At 39.1% G+C, this 24,626-nt stretch overlaps 2 protein-coding genes across 2 annotated transcripts in view; both read right to left on the bottom strand.

Moving 5' to 3' along the window:
- Positions 1-24,626, bottom strand: part of KSR2 (kinase suppressor of ras 2) — a 590,333-nt gene that overhangs the window by 205,406 nt on the left and 360,301 nt on the right. The gene's annotated exons all lie outside the window — the stretch shown is intronic.
- On the bottom strand, positions 17,732-17,945 carry LOC140498694 (uncharacterized). The gene has a single exon (XM_072599564.1). It carries the CDS (start codon positions 17,903-17,905, stop codon positions 17,732-17,734), a length of 174 nt encoding a protein of 57 aa, XP_072455665.1. The 5' UTR covers positions 17,906-17,945.

Raw genomic sequence — 24,626 nt, 5'->3', positions numbered from 1 at the left:
TATTTGTTGACTGACTGATAGACTCCATGGATTCATGGAGATGTCACTGGCTCACTCAGGCTGAAATGCATGACATGCTGTCGTTTTCAAGTGTCCCTCTTCATAGGCACAGTCATGTCCAGGGTGCTCCTGCTCACTTTGTGTTTGAAAGGGTTAGACAAGGTGACTTCCATGGCCAGGGCCCCCATCACTAGTTGAAGATCCATTACTTGAGAGGTGGATTGTTTACATAAATAATAAATAGACTACTATGGTATGGTGGGGGAAGGCACAGCTAGAGTCAGGGGTTCTGGGTTCAAATCCTAGCTCTGCTACTTATTATCTGTGTGTCCCAGAAGCAAGTCACATAACACAAGTAACATATCTCCCTGGCCCTCAGGTCCTTGATCTGTGAAATGAGAGGGTGACTTAACATGGGAATTTCATGACTTAACAAGGGAATACATGACTTAACAAGGGAATTTCCACCTCAAACTCTAAAGTGGTAAGAAAAGGTTTTTTCTTCTAAAAATAAATAAATAGATACATCTCTGGGCAGCAAAGGAGAACATTTTAAAAGTCCATAATATCCCTCAACCATGGAATCTTCCTCTTCTTCACCTGCTACATTGACCCCATTTGGGTGCCCTTCCCATCCTCTTTTCTGTCTCTCTTTCCCACCCACTCTCCACACACATACCTTGCAATTCCCCTTTTTGTGTTGTCTTCACTGATTAGCTTGTGAGCTCCTTTAAGGCAGACATTTCCTTCTCACTTATTCCTAGCATTTAGCATGCTGCCTGGTATATAGTAAGGGCTCAATAAATGTCCTATCTATCTATCCATTCTTCTATCTGTCTATCTATCCATCCCTCTATCTATCTATCTCCATATCTATCATATCTATTAATCCCTCTATCTGTCTATCCATCCATCCATTCTTCTATGAATCTTTCTGGCTGAATCTCTGCTTGCTTATCTATCTGTCTATTTCATGCAATGATTTAGAATGCAGAGCTTCCCCAAACTCATAATCATCTGTGGTGCCTGGGCATTGGCTATGGAAGAAGGGATACCTGAGAACTGCTTAGATGATCATAAATTTAGAATTGGAAGTATCTTGTCAACTCCCTCATTTTGCACACATGGAAATGAGGTCCAGAGAAGTTACACGACTTACCCAAAATCTCAGAAAGTGAATGACAAAGCCAAAATTGGAACAGAGGATTTCTGATTCTAAATACAAGGTTCTTTCCACTACCATGCTGTGACTTAGTGTATATAGATACAGAGAGAGAGAGAGAGAGAGAGAGAGAGAGAGAGAGAGAGAGAGAGAGAGAGAGAGGGAGAGAGAGAGAAGGAGGGAGACAGAGAAGTAGACAGAGGAACAGATATGTATACATATATATATATCCTGGTACTACTTCAGATAAACAAACAGGTAGATTGATAGACTGTACATTTTTGTATATGTGTGTATATATTATATATACATCTGTAATCTATAATACATGAATATATGTGTATATATGTGTTACGTATATATATATACGTACACACATACATCTAGAGAAAGTAAGCAGAGAAAGAGGGTAGAGAGAGGGGAGCATTATGAAGAGAGAGGGTTGGGGTGTACTCAGGCTTTCCTCTAGTAGAACAACTCCAAAGGGCACCTGGGGATAGGGCTAAGACAAAGACTCCTGCTCTCCCCTCACAGTTTACTCTTGAATTTCCCAGGTCTTCAGAGGCTCTGGTGTATGGAAGAAGCCACTGTGAAGAGAGGAAGCCACAAGGGCAGCCTTGATTGACAAGGAGGATGACAGAAGGCAGACACTGCAGTGACAGAAGACAAAGCGATGCGACCCTTGGAGCTTCCTAAGCCTGAAGATGACAGATAGGTATGACAGGAAGCTCCGATGCCAGTGGTGACCTCTCAGGTGAGTGGGACTGAGGCAGTGACCCCCAGCCAGGCAACATGAAGTCCCCCAACCTTACCGGTGGCTTCCCAGAGTGTGAGCTCTGCAGCTGCACTAAGACACACTTGTCTCAGAAACGGCCTAGCTTCCAACCTTGCTGCAGCTCCAGGTCTGAGCTTTCTAGTACAGAATTCTTCCCCTATCCCTAAGAAAATCACGAGCATTCAGGAAGCAGAGATTTGGAACTAGAGTCTCTGTGGAATAATAAAATGATGGCTCCAAACTCAAATCACTAGCTTGGTGACCTTGACCATGTCACTCACCTTGGTGACCTCACCTGTAAAATAAGGGCAGCGTGGTTTGATGGTTTCTGAGGTCCTTTCCAACTCAAAATCTATGACTTTATGATGTTTTCAAATCCCAGTTCTGTCTCTTACTCCCAGTGTGACCTTGAGCAAGTAACTTAACTTCTTCAGAAATTAAATGTAAAATGAGGTAACTCCTTTGATGGTGTACAGAGTGACCAGATAACCACCGAGGTTCCTTCCATTTTGAGATCTATGATCCTAAGCTACTGGCATACGCAAGGTTGAACCAGGGGTCCTCTGGTCCAGCTCCATGCCTTCACATAAGTTTCATCTCTGTTGACAAAAGTCCATTAAGAGTCAGAGACTTCCAGAATCTTAGAGTTGAAAGGACCTCAGAGGAGTTCATTGTTTATATTGGACTAAATATCCCCAACAAATAGCTGCCCAGCTTCTGCTTAAGACTTCCAGTAATGAGAAACCATCTTCTCTTAAGGCATTCCTTCCATTTTTGGACAACATTAATTACTTGTTTTTCTTGACATAGATCCCTAAATCTACCTCTTCCACTTTCACCAACTGCTCTTGGTTTTTTGTCCTCCAATACAGAACAAGATGAATCCCTATCCCCCTAGGACAGATCTTCAAATACACTGAAGACAATAAATTGCGCATGTCTCCCAGGATCCACATGTCTCCCTGGGTTTTCATGATGTTTCACCTCCCTGGTTTTCCTTCTACTGATCTGATCACTCCTTTTCAGTATCCCATTGCAAAATACACTTTGTTAGAATGACTTTGGTCTTGAAAGCCCCCGACAATCTAGCTTCAGCCTATCTTTTCTGAATTATTACATTAGCCTGCTTTTTTAAAAAATCTTTTTTAAAGAATCAAATGCTTCTTAAAATGGACATTTTTATCATTTCAGGCTTCATTCTGAAGAAAATTAAAACAATTGACAAAAAAAGTAATAAATGGTAAGGTCTTCTGTTGGCACCTGTTGGGTCAGACTTAGATCTTGTTCTATTATCTCTGAAATGAGGTAACCAGCATCCTGCATTTAGGGCTTCTCCTCTGTGGATGCAATCACTGGAGTCCAGAAATGATCATGAAGTAGCCTCCCCAAATAGAAGTTCCTCCAAAGGAACACCACTAACTTTCACGCACTACATTCTGGTCAATGGAACCATTTGCATCTGCCTGTATGTGTTGTTTTCCTTGATAGAAAGTAATCTCCCTGAATTCAAGGACTATTTTATTTGTTTATTTATTTGTGTTAATTGATCCCTAAATTGTTAGCACCCCCTTCCAGCTTATTACTTGGTATAATTCCTTTGTATGTAATTGTATTTAGTTACCGGAGTGCCAGTAGTTTCTCCATTATAACGTAATCCTTGAAGGCAGGGACTGTTTTCACTTTTGTCCTTGTATCTCTAGCACCCAGAATAATTGCCTAGCCCATAGTAAATACTTAAATGCTGTTGAATGAATTAATTAGTGAATTAATGAATGAATAAAGAGTTTAAGAACTGTCTCTCCTAGAAGACCAAGGTTCCTAGGTTCTGCAGAAGATGTCTCTGTGGGTGGGCCAATCAAGACACTAGTTCATTGTCTGATAAAAATGAGGATTTAATGGTGCTATTAGGAAGAAACAATTGTGCCTGTTGAAAAGGGGAGTTAAAGAAAGATAAAAGGGAAAAGCATTGACACTTTGGAGAAAGGCCCTATAATAATCTTCCTTAGGAGCTCTTCTTGTGTGTTAGACCGTGAAAACATGGAGAGGAGAAAATGAATCAACCAGACTCCAACATAACCTTTAATTTGCACCCATGAAATAATTTTGATGGTCACTCATAACTGTTTAACGAATGTTTATTCTTGAAATGTCATCCTTGCCTCTGAGATTGCTTGGATATGCACTGAGCATTGCCTTTCTATTAATATGTACATGTAGAAAGACATGCCATCTGTTTCATGTCCTGACATATTTTGATGCATTGAAACTCAGCTGGAATTTGAAAAGGGAGGATGGATTTCAGGTGAAGTTCTCCTGGGGTGCCATGATCCCACCTAGAGCTCCAAGTCCTGCTGTCTTCAAGAAACTAAACTAAACCCAACCCTTGAGATGTTTTTGTGGGAAGCTTTATGGTTCACTGTGGTCAAAAAAGTCCCATCACTCTACAACCAGTTTTCAACAGAATGGAATGTAAAGGCTTTGATTAATGGCTGAGTATGTTCCAAGCATTGAGAACACAAATATAAGAAGGTCCTTGATCTCTAGGGCCCCACATTCTAATAGGAGGATAAATACATAAATGGAAAGTTTAGCTGCCTAACAGATGCAAAGACCCAATGTAGGGTGTAGCAAAACTGGTGGCAAGTTCTAGGTGTCCCCAGTACAAATGGTAATGCCTAGGGGTGGGAAGGACATAGCAGCAGGGCAACTGAAAAGGCTCAGTGTTCTATCACCTTACTGAAAAGTGTAAATGATGAGTCTCTGCTCATTCAAGTGGTATGAGTGGACATGCCTCCAAGCAACAACTCTAGAGAATAGGGTATGGCCCCAGGGATCCAAGTGGAACAGGGAGTATAACAGCCTTACCTTTAGAATAAACTCATCCCTACCACTTATTACCCGTGTGACTTTGGGTAAGTCATTTGACTTCCCTGGTTTTCAGCTTCCTCATCTATAAAATGACAAGTTAAATTAAATGGCCTCTAGTTATGGTCCTTGGAAATGGACCATACCAGATGTTGTTCATCACTGAGACTGTTCAAAACCTTTGCAGCTTGGTACCTTTCAGAACCTTGGTGGTACCTTGGTACCACCTTTCAGAAATTGTATTCCATGGCCATAGGCTTCAAGAATTCAGGGTCAGAAATACTAATAGCTAATGTTTATACAGCAGTTGAAGGTTTGCAAAGCACTCTAAAAATACTATCTAATTTAATCCCTACAACAACCCTGAGAGGTAGGTGTTATCATTTCCATTTTACAGATGAGGAAACCGAGATAGAGTTTAAGTGAGTTGTTCAGGATTTGCTCACTAGCAAGTGTCTGAGGTTTAATTTGACCCAGGTCTTCTTGACTCCAGATCTGGGGTGGGAGCAAGCATGAAGAAATATAGCTGACATACTACCTGTAAACAGATCTAGAAAATGTGCAGAAGCAGGAAATCTAAGAAAAATCACAGTGTCATTTTCCACCCAGGTCTGCCTAGCAAAATAGAGAAGTTTCAGAAGAGGATCTGGCGAAGACAGACTACACATTCCAGTCCCAGAACTGAAAGAGGAACTAAGCTGTGAATCAGGGCAATGAGAGTTGCCAGTCCCATGCAGGAAAGCCTAACTCTGTGCATGATGCAGGAATCAATGCCAAGTAGTAGCATCATCACTCACTATCAATTCCCAGGCCATAAATCCAGGATAGAAAAATAAGGGGACTGAGGGATGGTGCTCCAGGGAAAGGGGCAGTCAGGGACTTTATGTACCAAGGAAAGGACAAATTCAGAGGCAAGCAGACACATGGGTCTGACCCCAGGAGCCAAGTGATGCCTCAGTTCCAGTCTCTAGCCCTATCTGAAGCCTATGATGACAAAAATCCTAGACCAAAGAGGAACAGATAGTTCTGTCACTTTCAAACAGCAGGCTTTCCATCTGGCTGATAATGACTCAATCTACTGAAACTGCAACTGGGGTAAGCTCACAGGTATGTTGCTCAAATATAAATTCAGGTCAGGAACTTGCAGAACTCAGATCAAGAACGCAGTGATCTGACTTCACTTTGGATCAGAATATTTTGGACACACTGAAAACTTGTAGATCACCAACCTAATTTGTCCTTGAGATCTTGGAATAACACAAACCTCAGTATCTCAAGGAAGCAGGCAGCAAGAACAACTCAAGTCTTCCTATCAAAAGGGCACAAAGCCCAGCCCCCAAACAAAATCCAAATTCAAGAACTTGACTGGAAGAATGAGCAAACAAAAGGAATCCTGCCATAAAAATCTTTTATGGTGACCAGGACACTCAAGACACAAACACAGAAGAAGAAAATTATTCCAAAACAGCTACAAGTAAAGTCTCAAAGAAAATCACAGCCTGAACACAAGTTAAACTAGAATTCCTAGATGATATGAAGAAAGAGTTGGGATTTTTTTAAGAGTTTACAATGATTTTATCCATGAAATGTGAGAACTAGAGGGGGAAAATGGAAAAGAAATGAGTTATGAAAGAAGGAATTAGAAAAGAAATTAACATCTTGGCTTAAGATAAATCTCTTCTAAGCAACAAACTCTCTGAAAATTAAGATGAACCAATTAGAAGACAATTTTATGAGACAACAAGACATATTAACTATTAAAACAAAGTCAAAATACTGGGGCAGGGGGAAATAAGATGAAGATGCAAGGCAAAAAACAATTGGCCTGGAAAATAGATTGAGGAAAATTTTTATTATCCCTGGAGCACCTGAAATCTATAAGCAAAACAAAAAGAAAAAAGAAAAAAAAGTCTACACATCACATTTCAAGAAATCCCAAAAGAGAACTTGCCAGATCTCTTATAACTGGAGGCAAAGTGGAAATACAAAGACTCCATCAATCAGTTTATCCTTGTTCATAAACTGTTTATATTCTAATATGGAAAGATGATACACATGCCTCCTATGAACCTTTTCACTGTCAGGTGTTATAGAGGGAATCTAATTAGAGAGAGGACTTGGGAGCCATTCAATAGAACAACTTTAGATGATCACAAAAGAAGAATGGAAATACAGGGAAAGATGAATATAGTAGGAGGAGAAAGGGGAAAGGAAGGATGGGGAAAATTCTCATATAATTGGGATGCACAAGTAGAAAAAGTTTATACAAATGAGGAGGAAGGAGTAGGAGGTGCGGGCAAAACCTGATCCTCAATTTCATTTAAACTGACCACAGGAAAGAAAAATACACACAGAAGGTACAGAAATATATTTAATTCAACAAAGAAATTGAAGGCAAAAGAGAGAAGAAAGAAAGATATAAGAAGCGGGATAAATTAACAGAAGGATTAGTTCTAAACAAAAGAAACTCTAAAGATGTGCAAGAATATGGATAGCAGCTCTTTTTGTAGAGACAAAGAGTTGGAAACAGAGGAAGTACCCATCAATTGTGAAGTGGATAAACAAATTATGGTATATGAATGTAATGGAATATCATTGTGGTGCAATAAATGATGAAGGGATCGTTTCAGAGAAAAGAAATTGTATGAAGCAGACTGAAGTGAACAGACCCAGGAGAAAAACTCATATAATAACAACAATTTTGTAAAAACAAACAACTTTGAAAGATATAGGAATTCAGATTGATCTAATGGCCAATCATGATTCCAGAGGACACATGATGAAACATGTTACCTATTCCTAGATAGAAAGGTTATGTACTCAAGGTGCAAATTAGACTTCTTTTTCACATGGTCAGTTTGGGAATGTATTTTGCTTGACTATAAATAAACAGGGTTTTTTTCTTGCTTTCTTAGTGAGAGGTGGAGGCAAGTGAGGTGGGGTGAAAATGCAGATCTGAAAATTTAAATAAAGATAGCATATTTTTAATGTACATTGAAATACATAGTTTAAATATATTTTAAAATATATTTATAAAAATAAAATTTAATTCAAAAATACATATTTGCCTACTCATGGCCAATATGTGAATGTTGGGTTTGTTTGTTTTGTTTTGTTTTGTTTTGCTTGACTGCATTTTGTAATTAGGAATTTGTTTTTCTCTCTTTCTCTCTGGGGTGGAGCATGTGAGGGAGAGGAAGTAGATTTTTGTTGATTGAATATGTAAAAATTTAAAAAAGAATTTTTAAAAAAGAATGCAGGATTAACTCCTTCCCACAAAATGGCATAAAAATTCAAGACAATCAGAACTCTCAACTTTCAAATGGAAGGTGTCAATCTGTTTTTTCTGCTCCAAGTAGTTGGGAACATTGATCATAGGACTGTCGATTTTTGAGTTGGAAGAGCAGGTCATCTAGCCCATCTCGTCCCTCATTTTACAGATAAGGAAACTGAGACACAAGAGATGTGACTTATCTAACGTCACACGGAGCTGGATTTTAACCAAGGTCTTGGGATGGCCAATCCTGTGTTCTTTTTATGGTACTGTATTACTTCTTTATGTCTCTGCTTACTGAACAGTAAGGTATCAATTTTAGGTATTGAGATCTAGGCGTCTCTCTAGCTGGGAATCAACTAAGTGATATCTGGCCTGGAGACAGGGGCATGGATCAGATGACTTCCAGATGGAGCTGTTGATCTTTGGGATTCCATAGTCACCTCTCTAAGCAGAAGGGGATGTTCTAGACACTTCTGGGTTTGCACACTCCCTGCAGTGGTATTTTCAGTTCAGTGACATTTGTCTGGTCTAGCACAAAAAAAATATAAACCTGCTATTACTCACACACTGTGTGACAGCTGGGGAAGAAAAAGTAAGGTCTGATGTGTAGAGGACTGAAGTCCTGGGTTCTGCTCACTGAATGGATGTCTTCTGGGGAAATTCACTTTTCTTTCCCTTATAGGCTTCCTTTTCCCCACCCCTACAACTTATTCCATAAGTGGAGTCAAAGAGATGACTAGTGGGAGGGGGTGGGGCATTGACCAATGGAGTTCCATGATCATTTTGATTAACTTAAGGGTGCTGAACCTTTGTTTGGCATTGTGGTTGTATCTTCTGCAGGATTTTTAAAGTTTTTAGGGACCTAAGTGGTCATTCTCTCCAACCCAATCTTTAACGGCATTTTTGTTGTTGTTCAGTCATGTCTGACTCTCTTTGACCCCATTTGGGTTTTTCTTGACAAAGATACTTGAGTAGTTTGCCATTTCCTTCTCCAGCTCATTTAGAGATGAGGAAACTGAGGAAAGCAGGGTTAAGTGTCAAGAATCACACAGTTCATAATTATCTAAGGCCAGATTTGACTTCAGGTCCCATGTTTCCTTCCACTACCTTATAACAGTACCTACCAACACCCTCTACTACACTATACTCAAGCAGTGGTCAACCAACCTCACCTTGAAGACTCTCAGCAAGGGGGAACCCACTACTTCTTGAGACCTCCCAGTTCAATGATAAACAGCTTCAATTATTAGAATTTTTCCCCTTTCATCAAATCAAAATTAGTCTCTTTGAAACTTCTTTCTACTGGTCATGATTGTACCCTCTGGGGCCAAGCATCACCAAGGGAAACAGTGTGGAACAGTGGGAAGGTCATTGGTTCTAGAGTCATAAATTACTGTTGTTGTTTAGTCATTTCAATCATGTCCAGTTTGGGGTTTTCTTGGCAAAGACTGTTTGCCACCTCCTTCTCCAGTTCATTTTATAGATGAAGAAACTGAGGCAAACAAAGTGAAGGGACTTGCCTAGGGTCGTTTAGTAAGTTAGCAAGTGTTTAACGCCCTAAGGTTAGTCTTCCTGACTCCAGATCCAACCACCTAGCTGCCCAAAAGTCCGGGTTCAAATTCCACCTCTTACACTTACTATCTGTGTGTTCAAGTCTCCTTATACCTCCATTTCCTCACCTGTAAAAATAAGTATTGGACTAGATAGCATCTGAGATCCTTTCCAGCTTTGAAGTTCCATCTTCGGATCCCAAATTTAATCCTTCTTCTAGGTGACAGACATTCAAATACCTGTAGATACCTATCATTTCACTCTTGAATCTCCTCTACACCAAATTTCTTCAGTGGCCTTAGACAAGTTTCCTTCTATATCTTGGTTTCTTTCCTCATCTGTAAAATGAGGGTGTTAGACTCAGTGGTTTATGAGGCCCTTTCCAACTTGAAGTCTGTGATTCTTTGAGCCATGTTCGTGACCACTTGGGGCAAAGGGTCTTTCAAATGACTCTCTGGTGACATCATGTTCTCTCTCTCTGCCCCCTCTTCTTTATCCTCCTCCCCTTCCTCCTTCCCTCTCCAATGCTTTAAGACTAAAATATAAACATTTTTTTGTCTGGAATTTAAGGTTCTGTATAACTGACTCTAGCTTAGTATTCTAGGCTGATTAACCCATTACTCCCCTCCTGTGTTACATTAGCCTACTTACCATCTCCTGCCACAGTGCCTTTGCCTAGACTGTACCCCTTGCCAGAAATGTAATCACTTCTTATCTCTGCCTTTTGCAACCCTTTTAGAGCCAAAGCTTAATTGCTACTTTCTCCAAGTGTCCTTTCCTAATTCCCTCAGGCAACAGGAAATCACATTCTCCCCTCCCCCATTCACTTCGTATTTATATAAACCTGTATTTAGTTATTAGTGAAATGCTCCTATTATAAAATAAAGCCCCCGAGGGCAAGGATTATTTCACCTTCACTTTTGTATCTCTAGTTAATAGCATTTAGCTATGCCTGGTGGCTTTTTAGGGGACCAGTGATTCCTCTGCTTAATCCAATTGTTGCTTGTCTTTCATTTTCAAAGAGAACCAGTGATATCACAGAGTGGTGTCTTGACTTTCTTGTGAATTGGATTTCAGTGAGGCAGAGTTTTACAGTCATCAGCCTCACTCTTCCAGAGTCATTGAAGTCCAGTGGCAGGACAAAAGTCAAGAGTGGTGATGACTTTGGAAGCAGTGGATGACTTTGTTATCCTCATTCCAAGCTAGTATTGGTCTCATCGAACACACTGAAATTTCACTTTATCATGGTGATGTCATTTTGGTCCTCTTCAAGAACAAAGGACAACAACCAACCAAGCAAGCTCTAAGGGCGCCTCGGTCACCTTGGTGGCTGTTGGAACAAATTGTCCTCATCTGCCCATTCTGCCAGTGGAAGTACTCACCTAACTCACTAGCATGTTGAGACCTCTCTGCTTAGCCATCTGCCAAGAAAGTTTTCCTGGGGGGCAGGGGGGGTTGAGGGGGCAATGCTCTGTATACTAGAGCTTCGCAGTAAGAATTGGGGGACAGGTGGACACCAAAGGACAACTACCCCTCTACTGCTGCTGCTGCTGCTGCTACAACTGCTGCTGCTGCTACTACTAGTACTGCTGCTGCTACTACTACTGCTACTATCTAACATTTATTAAGGGCTCACTATGTGCCAGGCACTGTGCTCAACTCAGGGGAAAAAAAGAAAGGCAATAACATGGGCCCTGCCTTCAAGGGAACAATCTGATGGAGAGAGACAACGAAAATAAGACCTATCCAGTATTAATATGGGAGGTCATCTCAGAGGGAAGGCTCTGGTGGGAGCCATGGTGGTGGAGGGATGGGAAAAGCCTCCTGCAGAAAGAAGGATTGGAGCAGGAGGAGGAGAGACCCCTGACTGTTCCATTCTACAGTTAGAATCAAGATGCAAAATGAAAACAATTTAGGAAAGGTAACCCACTGCCCAAAACGTCTTCTCATAATAATGAAAAGGACACTAAAATAATGGAAGGGCACTAAAAATTTGAAGGACCATAAGGGAGGAAAAAGGCACCAAATGGAAAGGTCACGAAAACAAATTGCCTTCTTCAAAATATTACCATGACTTCATGTTTGTCTTCAAAAGGGTATTAACAAGTATAATATATCTTCCAGTACAACTTCTTTCTACAACACTTATGCTTTCTGGGGAGAAGTATTGCTGTGATTATGTGAAATTTATTGCCAAATTTGATTTATTCAAGGAAAATGTTCAGAAGGGAGTGCTGCAATACGATCTCCTTGGAGATGGCGATGAGGGTAAAGTAGTATTTACTTTAAATTCACAGACAATTTAAGAAGAACCAAAGAAAAAAAATCCTACACAAAACTTGAAATTCCTCTGCATTGGCACCTAAGAGCCAAAACTGAGCTAATATCTCTCTCCCACAGGAAAAAACAATGAGTAAAATCAACAATATTCTGTTTATATTTCTACTCCCAAACCTAATTGTTTAGGAAAGGGATGCTGCCTTATTTATAACCATTCATAATTGAAAGTGTTTTAATGTTTATGAATTTTACATTTGACACCAGAAAGCTAAAGTTTAGATCAATATGTTTATACTTTCACAGTCTAATTTTTAATCTTTCATTTTTATTTTGGAAATTATCTTTATTATTTATTCATATTTATTATTTTATTCATTAAGCACTAATTGTGCACCAGGCACTGTGCTAATTATTGGAGATACAAATAAAAAAATGAAAGGCAGTTCTTACCCTCAAGGTGTTTTTAATCTAAAGGTGGGAAAAAGACAACACACAGTAGAAAACTGAAAAGAGAAGAATGGACAATATATAAAAGGAAACTGAAAAGTGGGGGAGGTGATACATGAAAGAGTATGAGGTTCTCTAGAGTCAAAACAAGATAGAAAATGGACAGTTCCCATCTGAAACCTCTATATAAAGGAAAACTTTAGGAGGAGTTCATTGCTCTGTTCTTCAGCCCTCCAAATAAGAGGGGAAGGGCAATTGAGGGAATTGTCAAAGAGTTAAGTATCAAAAGCTCAGTCAATTAGCATGGTAATGAGATTTTAGGTGATCGGCTTATCCGGGGAAAAGGCATAATGCTCCTTGGAGTTGGAAACCAAGCAGAACTGCAGATAGAAAATGGAATTATTCTCCTGGAGGACTACTGGTAAGAAACTTCTCTTACCAAAGCAACTTAAAGATTTGCCTAGAGCCCTGAGAAATGCAATACACTGCCCAAATCACACAGCTAATGTATGTCCAAGATTAGACTGGAACCCAGGTCTTCCAGATTATGAGCTTGATATTTTCCACTGTTGCCTTGCCTTATGTCAGGCAAATAATGAACATTTCACAAAAGCTTCTTGGTTGTGTCTCTTGTAATCCAAGCTCCCTAGGAGGTTGAGGCTGGCGGATTTCTAGAGTTCAGGAGTTGTGAGCTGCATTGAGCTATGCTGATCCATTGTCTGCAGTAAATTCAGGGGACCAGCAAGTTGCCTAAGCAGGGGTAAATTGTTCATTGTTCAGTCAGCTATGACTCTTCATGACCCCATTTGGGATTTTCTTGGCAAAGATACTCAACTAGTTTGTCATTTTCTTCTCCAAGGATAAGAAGGATGAGGAAACTGAGGCAAATAGGGTTAAGTGACTCGCCCAGGGTCACACAGCTAATAAACATGTGAGGGCAAATTTGTCTTCCTTGCTCCAGGACCAGATCTCAAATCATTGTATTACCTAGCTGCCCCAAAGGGGCAAGACCAGATGGGAATCAGCAGGTCACAACTCCAGTAAGTCGTGTGATCTGGTCTGTGAATAACCTGTATACTTCCAGACTGGCTAAGATGGGAAAGCCCAGTTTAAAAAAAAAATCTTCTAGGATAATTGATTTTTTGATCCTACTGTAAAGGATCTGGGCCACTATCTTGCTTTGTTTTCTAATATCCAATTTGTATATATAGGACTAGTTTTTTCTCAAAGGGAGCACCTCCATCTCTTATCTTACTCCAAGTGACTACCCCAAATACCTTTGTGTAAGTGATGTTCAGGAAGTAGGATCTACCAAATAACTAAGAGGGAATCTAAGCTCTGGGATATGATTTGTGTGTGTGTGTGTGTGTGTGTGTGTGTGTGTGAGTGAGTGTTTAAATCTGAATTTCCTGTGTTCCGCTTTACACATGTAATGTGAAAGCTCTAAAAAAGTCAACACTGTCAGAGTTGAAACTCAGCCTTCTCAGAGTCAGTCATCCCAAACATCTGTGGAGCCAAGGGGAGAAGCTATTCTCAGAGCCTCTCTTTGATAAGAAAACAAAACTTCCTTTATTAAAACGGCATCTCATTGTTCTTGTTCAATGACTCTGTTTATACAGCTGGCATGTCAAGTTTGCACAATCCATTATATCAAGGTGGCTCTTTTGTCTTCCCCTTCCTCCCAGACAGACAAGGTCAATTAAGATGAAATATGTAAGGTTGCTCCTTGCCTTGAATGAAAATATGAAATTGTCATAGCCAATGGAAAAACCTATCATGGATCTGTGAGAAACCTTGAGACTCAGATGCTACAGAAGAGTCAATTAGGTCAATTACAGCTAGGCAAAGTTTAACCAACTGGAACCCATAGTTAATAGAAATCCTTTTACATTCCACTTTCAGAGAAAAGAGGGAAATGCTAGGTGTGAGCTTATGCATTCACACGTGAGCGCGAGCGCACACACACATATACATACCATTGTTTTTGTTAAGGTGACTTCTTCCCTTCTTCCATGACCCCTGGAACACTGGACTAGAAATCAGAAAAGTCCTTTATATATTTCCCCCAATACCCACCTCACTTCCTAATTTAACTATTTCTTTTGGGGGTATCACTATTCATCCAGCCACACAGGTTTGTAGAAGACTCCTCCCTCTCCCTTACCCTTCCTTCCAACATCCAATCAGTTGCCAAGTCTTGTTCCTATTTCCACAATATCATTCCTATGCATCCCTTCTCTCTGCTCAAATAGCCATTCATGGCTCCCTTCCTTCCCGAGCTGAGGCTTTCATCACCTCTTATTTAGACCACTGTAATAGCCTCCTGTTGGTATCCCAGCCTCTAGTTTCTCCTCTCTCCATTCCATCCTCCACATAATTGCCAAATTGATGTTTCAGAAGCCCAGGTCTGACCATGTTACTCCTCAACTCAAAAATCTCCCCACTGCATCCAAACATAGCATTTAGAATATACAATTATTCTAAATATTCTAAATTATCCTAAATATTTTAAAATTCTTCTAAATATTCTAAAAATTCTAAATATATCATGCAAATTCACCTTTACATTGTCATGTGAAGTCTTTCATAATCTGGTTTCAGACTATGTTTTTTTGACTGATTTCACAGTACACTTATTTCTCTTTTATAATTTTCATCTCCCACGTCTGTCCCTTTGTATATGTTGTCTCCCATGACTGGAATACACTGCCTTAGAGATAATTGCACTGGGCAGTGGGCCTGGAGTCAGGAACGCCTGAGATAAAATTCAGCCTCAAACATTTGCCAGCTCTATGACTTTGGGCAAGTCACTTAACCTCTTTTTGCCTCAGTTTCCTCTACATTAAAAAGGGAATCACAATGGCAGCTACCTCAGAGGGTTGTTACGAAGATCAAATGAGATGATGTTTGTAAAAAGCGCTTACCTCAGTGCCTGGAACATAGTAGGGGCTATATATATGTTGGATTTTTTTTGTTTTTTGCCTTCTCATCCCTTCCTTCCTTACTTCTACTTCTCAGAATCCCCAGCATCTTTCAGGTGCCACTTCCTACAAAAGGTCTCAGGTCCAGTTAGCATTCTCTTTCCTCCAAATTACTTCATATGTAATTTGTATATATGTATTTATGTATGTATGTATATGTTGTCTTTCTCCCTTTCCATAACCTTGCAAAGGAAAAAAAATGTAACTAGAACTGACCTCTAGTCCAGACTCTGCCTTTAATGCCCTTTGGGGGCTCACATAGGTTAATGTGGAATGATTAAGGAAGATCCGGGGTCATATCATACCTCTTACACTTGTGATCCTGCAGAAGACTCAACATAGGCTCACAGGATAATGAATCTGGAAGTGAAAGAGACCTCAGAGGCCATATTAAAAAAAATAATAGCTAGTATTTCTATAGGACTATAAGATTTATGAAATATTTTACAAATATTATTTCAAGACAATCCTGGAAGGTAGATGTTATAATTATCTCCATTTTACATATGAGGAAACTGAGGCAGGCAGTGGTCATGTGACTAGTCTAAGGTCACACAGCTAGTAAGTGCTGGAGGTTGGATTGGAACTCAGGTCTTCCTGACATTATTCCTCCTAAGTGCCCTCTCCCTCATTTTATAAATGAAGACTAGATCTAGGGATGTAAAGTTACTTTTGCCAAGTCCCACAAGTATTAAGTATGAGGGGTGGCATTTAGAGGCAACATAATACTGTAGAGAGAGAGTCATGAGGACCTGAGTTCAAATCCTGCCTTAGATGTGTTATTGTTGGTGCAAACCTAGGTATTATATAACACTCAGTTTCTCTATCTGTAGATGAGGAGGTTGTATTAAATTGCCTCTGAACTTCCTTCTAGCTATGGATCTATGAATTCTATGACCCTTCTGGGTCTCAGTTCCTCCATCTGTAAAATGAAAGAATTGGACGAGATCTCTGAGGTCTCGCTATTCCAGATCCCAGTCTGTATCATGGTCTTTTTCAGTTCTTTGACTTCCTCCAACTAAATGATCTCCAAGACCCCCTCCAGATCTCATGACTACATGATGACCCCTCACATGATATCTGCCAGGGCTAGAATTCCATGATGATGACAATGCCCAGGAATCCATATGGAGTTGGGCCAACCTCCTGCATTCTCTCCACCCCAGCACTGCTCAGTGAATATCCATATTCAGAAGGATGCCTCAGCTTCCCCCACAGGATCAAGGCTTGTCTCACCTCAGCTTGGTTCTGCCATGCTCTGTTCAACAAGGCAGAAAATGAAGTGACCCATTTTAGAAAGAGCTTCAACAACAAAGACTCAAGGAAAAGAGTTTTCTGATTAAAGCTCAGTAAACCAGAAAATTTAATTACTTCAAATTTTCCCTGCATCTCAGTTAGTTTTCTTCTATTATAATTATTGGGAAGAATCTTGTTCTATATTTTCTCTCTCTTATGATTTAGGGCTTCCTTTGATTTAAAGACCCAAGGAAGAGAGACAGATAGATTGGGAGTTAAGGGAACTGGGTTTGAATCCCAGATCAGACCCTAACTAGTTATATGATCCTGGAAAATCATTTACTATTCTGGGCTGCCCATTTTCTTCTCTTTAAAATGATTCCAAAGGCAGAGACCTAGAGTTCAAATCCTCTCTTTAATGGTGACTACCTTGGGCAAGTCACTCAGGATGTTGGTTTCCTTCTCTGGAAAATCAGGCTTCTGTCAATCCTTCCACCTGTAGGGCCATGTGAGCCCATGAGCTCTTACAGATGCTTGGGAGAGAAGTGCTTGGCAAAACAGAATGATTTTCATTTCTCTGGTTCTTCACCATGATTCTTCTATGAGGCAAAAACCAACCAGGGACTAAGTACAGCATGTGAGAAAACAGCACAACCTAAAGTACATTGTGGGCTCTTGGATAAACAGTCCTTACTTGAGTTCATGGTTATGACCTATTCAGAGATTCTAGAACTGGGAAGGGCCTTAGAACAGAAAATGATAGAAGCGGGAGGGGCCTTAGAACAGAAAATGACAGAAGTGAGAGGGGCCTTAGAATAAAGAATGACAGAAGTGGGAGGGGCCTTAGAACAGAGAATGACAGAAGTGGGAGGGGCCTTAGAACAGCGAATGTCTAGGTCCTTGAGTGTGACCCTTTGACTGAATCCAAACCTTCTAATCACCCCTGATTCTTGTCTTAATAATCTTCATTTTACCCAGAAGGAAAGTGGGAAGATAAGTGTCTTATTCCAGGTGATACAGGTAGACAACTTCAAAGGTGAGAAGTAAAGTGATTTACTGATGGTCATTAGTTAAAAATGTCAAAAGTAGATTTTGCACCTAAGTCTTCTTGATTTTAAGTTGAATATTCCAGCTACTATCATTATTGTTCTATGGTGTCACAATTTTAAATTCTCAATCTCTAAGTAGCTTACAACCTCTGAACTCAGGTGTAATGTGGAGTCATGGAATAGTAGTAGTAGTAATAGTAGTAGTGGTAGTGGTGGTGGTAGTAGTAGTGATACTGGTGGTAGTAGTAATAGTAGTAGTGGTAGTAATAGTAGTAGTAACATAGTAGTAATAATAATATAGTTGTAGTAGTAGTGGCAGTGGTAGTTGTAGTAGTAGTAATAATATAATAGGAATAGTAATAGGCCTTTGTGTGGCATTTTACTGCACTGCAGAAATAGTATCTTATCTGACCCTCACAAGGTTGGGAGGCAGATGCTACTCTTATCCCCATTTTACAAACAGAGGTGAAGTAACTTGCCAAGGGTCACACAACTAGTAAGTGTCTGAGGTCAGGTTTAAACTCAGTTCTCCCTGATTCTAATTCCAATATTCTATCAAATTCACCATCCAGCTGCTGGTAGGAATAATAACAATAATATTTATACAGCACTTCTATGTGTTAGGCACTGTGCTAAATGCTTTTACAAACCTAACTGCCTAGTAGAAAGAACATTAGATCTTGATTGGGTGGACCCAGGTTTGAATCTGGGTCTCCCAGTTACTACCTATCTGTGACCTTGGGAAAGTTATTTAATTTCTCTACGCCTCAAATTTCCCTTTTGTAAAATAAGGGTAGTGGAAGAAGATGACCTCTAAGGTCTCTTGTGGTTCAAAACCTATGATCCTAGCTATGAATTTCTTGTACCTTATAATCCAGAATGATAAAATCACAGAACTTAACTACTAGGAGGGGTATCAATAATCATTCAACCCAATCCATACCTGGAAGAAATTCCCACCTTAACATATCCAGTGAGAGGTCTTCCAGTACTGCTTGAAGACCTCCAAGAAGGCAACCCTTTCCACTTTGGGACAGCTCAGATTATGAGGAAGTTTGTTTTTAAACAAAAACAAAAACAATTTGCCTCATTTTACAATACTATACTGCCTCTTCTATCCTATGATCAGATATCCTATGTCAGAAAAGGCATGATATAGTGCTGTATTTGGAGGCAGAGGTCCTGGGTTCCAATCATACCTCTAATGCTTACTACCTGTATAAATTTGGGGGCCCCTCCATCCAGAAAAGCTCTAATGTCACCCCCAGGTCAGGAAATCTGTGAACTCAGGTCTTCCTGATGTCAAATCTATCACTATAAAATACTGCTTCACACTAATAATTCAAATTTATGTAGAATTTCAAGATTTGTTGCTGTTCAGCTTCGGTCCTGTCTGACTCTTCATGACTCCATGGACGTTCTTGGCAAAGATACTGGAGGGGCTTTGCCATTTCCTTTTCCAGTGTGTCCTCATTTTACAGGAGAGGAACATAGGAGTTAAGTGATCACACAGTTAGTAAGTGCCTGAGACCAGGTTTTAACTTAGATTTTCTCGACTCCAAGCCCAGTGCTCTATCCACTGAACCACTGAGCTGCCTCTACTTCAGAATTTACAAAGTTTTATTCCCACAATAACCCTGTAAAGTCAAGGGTACCATGAAGCAATATAAAAAACCGCAAAATTTAGAGACAAAGGAAATGGATTTAAATCCTGTCTCACTTGATAAACCAAACTAAGACCTGATTTCTTGAAGACTATCAATAAACCATTAGTAAATCTGATAAAGCAAGAGAGGAAAATAAAATTACCAAAATAAAAATAAGGAAAGTAAATTAATAACAAATATAAAGGAAATAAAAATAATTATCAGAAATTATTCTACATAATTATATGCCAGGAAAATTCGGGATTCAAAGGAAATTGATGAGTATCTACAAAACCAAAATACTCAAACTAACAAAACAAGAAACAGAGGACTTAAATAATGAAATTTCAGAAAAATAAATTGAGCAAGTCATAAATGATTTGCCAAGATAAGGAGAGAGAAATCTAGGACAGATTGATTTATAAGCTAATTTTATCAGTTACTTGAAGATCATTTAAAACTTTTAGTATAAAAAATATTAAAAAGTAGAAATAGGCAGTATTCTACCAAACTTATTTTATGAGATGAATATGGTCCTGATACCCAAAACAGGGAAATACAAAGCAGAGAAAGAGAATTATAATCTTGCTAATGAATATTAATGAAAACATTTTGAAAAAAAATCCTTACTTTGAGACTACAAAAATATATGGAGAAAGGAATTCATAAGGACCAAGTTGAAGTTATGCCAGGGATGAAAAAATGGTTCAATAATAGTAAAATAATTCATATAACCAATGATGTAAACAGCAAATTTTACAAAAACACATGCTTATTTCAAAAGACAAAAAAGTCTCTGACAAAATTCAGTACTCATTTAGGTTATGAAAGTGTTCTCCTCTAATATGATCAAATGCATGTATTTAAAATCACTATTTACAATGTATAAAATTAGAAAGCTTCTCAGTATGAACTTGGGAAGCAAAAATTCTAGAAATTCCAGGTATGGCGTTAAAATAAGAGTACAAAATTAAATGCATAAAATGGACAAAATGAAGATAAAAGCATTTCTAGACACAGATGACATGATGATGTACTTAGAAAACCCCAGAGAACTAGCAAAGAAACAAATTAAAATGATTAATAGCAAAGATTGTGGGTATAAAACAAATCTCTAAAACTACTAGCATTTCTATGCTATATTAATAAAAAACCAGCAATAAAAAGATAAGAGAAATTCAAAACAATTATGTAGTTATTCAAAACTAATATTGTTATATAATTTAATAATTATATAGTTATTCAAAATGCCTGCGAAATATATAAAGTTTCTGAGAATTGCTTCTAAAACACATATAAAATTTATATAAATACAACTATGAAACACTACAGAAATAGAAACTCAAGTAACTACATATATACATATATGTATATATATATATTTCTCATCATTAAAATTTGCCAATAAAATACCAAAGACAACACTATATAATTAGTTATAGCACTACAGATTTAGTGCTATACTGATTAAATTACCGAGGCAATTTTTTTTAGAGTTATACAAGATAATAATACAGTTCATTTCTAAGAACAGAAGGTCAAGTATGTCTAGGTAAATAATGAGAAAAAGTGTGAATTAAGGGGGGAATTGGCATCACAAGATATAAAACTCTATTATTTGGTGCTGATAAAAAAAAATTCTACTAGTGAAACTGACTAGAGAAGCAAAACACAGAAGCAATGTAAACTGTAACCCACTATTTGATAAAGCTAAAGGCATAAGTTTTACTAAGAAATGGACTCCATTTTTTACAAGGATTATTGAGAAAATTGGACAAAATTTGATAGAAATCAGGATTAGAGCAGCAAGTAATTTTTCCAGGTGACTTTCACCCATTGATGTTGAAAGAGCTGGCAGGTGTGATTTCTGAGTCAATGTCAGTAATATTTAAAAGGTCATGGAAAATGGAAGCACTACCACAGATTGAAGAAGGGCAAATGTTGTTCTGAGGAGGAGGAGGAGGAGAGAGAAAAGAGTCTGCAAAGTATAGGCTAAAGTATATGAACTTAACTTTGACTCCTGGAAAACAATCAGTTTCTAAATCTAAAGACAGATTCTAAAATCAGTCATTAAAGAGATGGCTTATCAACATTTTGAAAGGAAGGCAATGATTACAGAGTCAGCCTGGCTTCAATAAGAATAAATCATTCCTGTCTAACCTAATTTCATTTTATGACAGTGTTACTAACCAATAGTTAAGAGGAATGCTATGGATATAACTTACTTGGATTTTAGTAAAGTTTTAGTTTAATTATCTCATTCTATTCTTATAGAGAAGGTATATTCTGATGCCAAATCCAGCACTCTGTCTATTGTTGTTCAGTTATCTCATTCATGTCTGACTCTTTGTGACCCTATTTGAGGTTTTCTGGGCAAAGATGCTGGAATAGTTTGTCATTTTTTTCTCCAACTCCTTTTCAGATTAGGAAACTGAGGCAAATAGGGTTAAGTGACTTGCCCAGGGTCACACACAGCTAGTGTCTAAGGCCAGATTTGAATTCAGGAAGATGAATCTTCCTTATTCCAGGCCCATCACTCTATCCACTGGGCCACCTAGCTGCCCTACTCCATCTACTATCCATATAGAAATTCTACTAAAAAATACAATTTGAGGCAGAAAAAGTTATGCTAGCAAAGGTTTCATGGACAACTTGAAAAGAATTCTGGGTTGCATTCTAGCACCAGGTCCACCATGACCCTAGCCTTATTAAACCTCTCTATGTCTCAACTCAGTCTCTACATGCATAACAAGAGAGAGAGAGAGAGAGAGAGAGAGAGAGAGAGAGAGAGAGAGAGAGAGAGAGAGAGAGAGAGAGAGAGAGAGAGAGAGAGTAGTGGAAATGACCTCTAGAGATCCATTCAACCCCAATTTTACTGACTTTGTGTGAGATAAAGACTTTGTTCCATCAACAACCTTTTCTAGCTTGGGTCTCTGTTTTGTGTTTATTTTGCACATACTTAGCATTTACTTATCTGTCTACATATTATAACCCATCTTGCTCTTCCCCACCCTCATAAAACATAAGTTCTCTGAGGGTAGGTACTGGTTTTTTTTTGTTTGTTTGTTTTGTTTTTTTTGCCTTTGTCTATTCAGCACCCAGGACAGTGCATGGCACAAAATCATCTTTAATTAAATGCTTGTTGAACTGAGTTAGATGAATGCTGTGTCCCGCAGTTTTGAGAGCAGGGACTATTTTTTTTCTTTTGATGTCCAATGCCTAGGGAAGAACCTAGAACATAGTAGGTGCTTGATAATCAATCAACAATAATTTATTTAGAGCCTAAGAGCTAGGGATACAGAGACCAAAAAAAATTTTGGCTGATTTAGTTATATTCAGCAGTTTTGAACCCTTTCCCTTGACAGTGATCCTTCTGTAAATAGGAATGGGTCTGGGGATGGGGGGGGGGGGGCGGTGTTTTGATTCATTTTATCATTTAGGCCTTTACCTGTACTATGGTCTATAATCCATTCTGAAGAAACAAAATTTTGCTTCTCACACACAACCCTCCATCCACCCCCTTCCTTCAACTCCACAACTGCAGGTTGTGGCACCTGAACAGATGTCCCCATTTCAGCCCAGCTGAAGATGTACAAGAGATGGTGGGTAATCTGACAGTAATTGATGTTTCTGTAAGCAAAAGGGAATGGGGGTGAATTATGAGCTCAGTGGGTATCCCAGCACCTGCAAATCACGTGGAAGAATATTCTGGAAAAAGGTCTGCCTTTGATTTGCTTGAGATGGAAGAAAAGCTGGTACTGACACAGAATCTGTTGGAGTTTGGCACAAATTCAATAAGCAAGAGCTACCCAATCCATACAATGACTGGGTTCAAACCCCAGCTCTGTCCAATACAAACTCTGTGACCTTGGACAAGTCACATTCCAGCTCTCAAGCGTACTGTTTGTGTGACCATGGGAAAAATCACTTAATCCTCTGCCCCATCATCATTCCTTGCTGCTACAGCATCATGGCAAAAATAAAACAAAACCCTTGATGTGTCATCAGAGAGTCTGAATTTGAATCCCAGATCTGCACTTGCTACTTTAAGCAATTTAATTCTTTTCTCTGGGTTTCCATTTCTTCATTTGTGAAATTTGGGGACTGGACTTAGAATCTTGCGCAAATCACTTCATCTCCCTGAAATGATATTTGTACATTACTCAGCACAGTGCCTGGCACATAGTAGGCACCTAACCAATGTTTGTTGCCTTTCCTGGGCCTCAGTTTCTTTGCCTGTAAAAATGTGAGGGGCTAGACTCAGTGGCCTCTGAGGTCCTTGCAAGCCCTAGATCCATTATCCTATGACATAAGAGATCACTGAGTTCAACCCTTTCATTCTATAGATGAGGAAACTAAAACCCACGGGAGCTGGGAAATATGTAAGTCATTAGATTTGTTGATTTCCAGGTTCCATATTCTTCCCACTGTACTATTCAGAGCATTTTATGATAGACTTCTAAGCTAAACTATCTCCATGCCCTTTTCCTTTTTGGGAGGGAATTCTCAACAGAAGGGGGCAATTTAATTCAGGCCAAGTCAGCAACAGGTTATTAAACCCTGCTACCTACTCGGCACTGACAAGATACCTAGAATGGCTTGCCATTTCCTTCTCCAGCTCATTTTCCAGTTGAGGAAACTAAGGCAAACAGGGTTAAGTGACTTGCCCAGGGTCGCATAGCTAGGAAGTGTCTGAAGCCACATTTGAATTCACAAAGATGAGTCTTCTGGACTACTGGCCAAGCACTCTATCCATGACAGTGCTACCTAGTTACTAGGAAAACTATGCTAGTATATTCTCCAAGAAAATTCCAGTGGGATCACAAAGAGTTGGACATGACTAATCAATCAAAAAAAAGAATATATACCCATTATTTTTAGATGAAATCTCCTTCCAAAAAGAGAAAAATATGGAGGGCATGGTTCTCTAATGGAAATGCTGTTGCTAGGTGGTATGCTTGTGGTCCCATGTCAACCTGTGTGTGCCAGAGTGGAACCTTTCTGGCAAGGGGAAGCAGTACTTGAAATAATCTCCTTTAGTTACTCAGAAAGATGGTGAGCAGGACAGAGGGATGTGAACAGGAAGTCAGTGTCCAAAGGATGAGGAAGAAGACTTGGCTGGATATGGAGACTTGATGCCCTGGGTTTAGAACCTGTGTTTGCCTTTCATTCTCTTTGTGATTTTGGGCAAGGCTATCTCTGGGCCTCAGTTGTTTTCCTGGTAAAATGAACCCATTGGACTCAATGACCTCTGAGGTCTTTTTTGGATCTAAATCTACAATCTTAGATAATCCCTTTACAGAAGCTTCAAACTACACTCTTCCTGATTTAAGAAAAATAATCTGCCCTTATTTTAT

The sequence above is a fragment of the Notamacropus eugenii genome, chromosome 4 (genome assembly GCF_028372415.1).
Source record: "Notamacropus eugenii isolate mMacEug1 chromosome 4, mMacEug1.pri_v2, whole genome shotgun sequence".
NCBI lineage: Eukaryota > Metazoa > Chordata > Mammalia > Diprotodontia > Macropodidae > Notamacropus > Notamacropus eugenii.
Note: the sequence above shows the minus strand (reverse complement) of the source record. Positions and strands in the feature narration are given on the sequence as shown.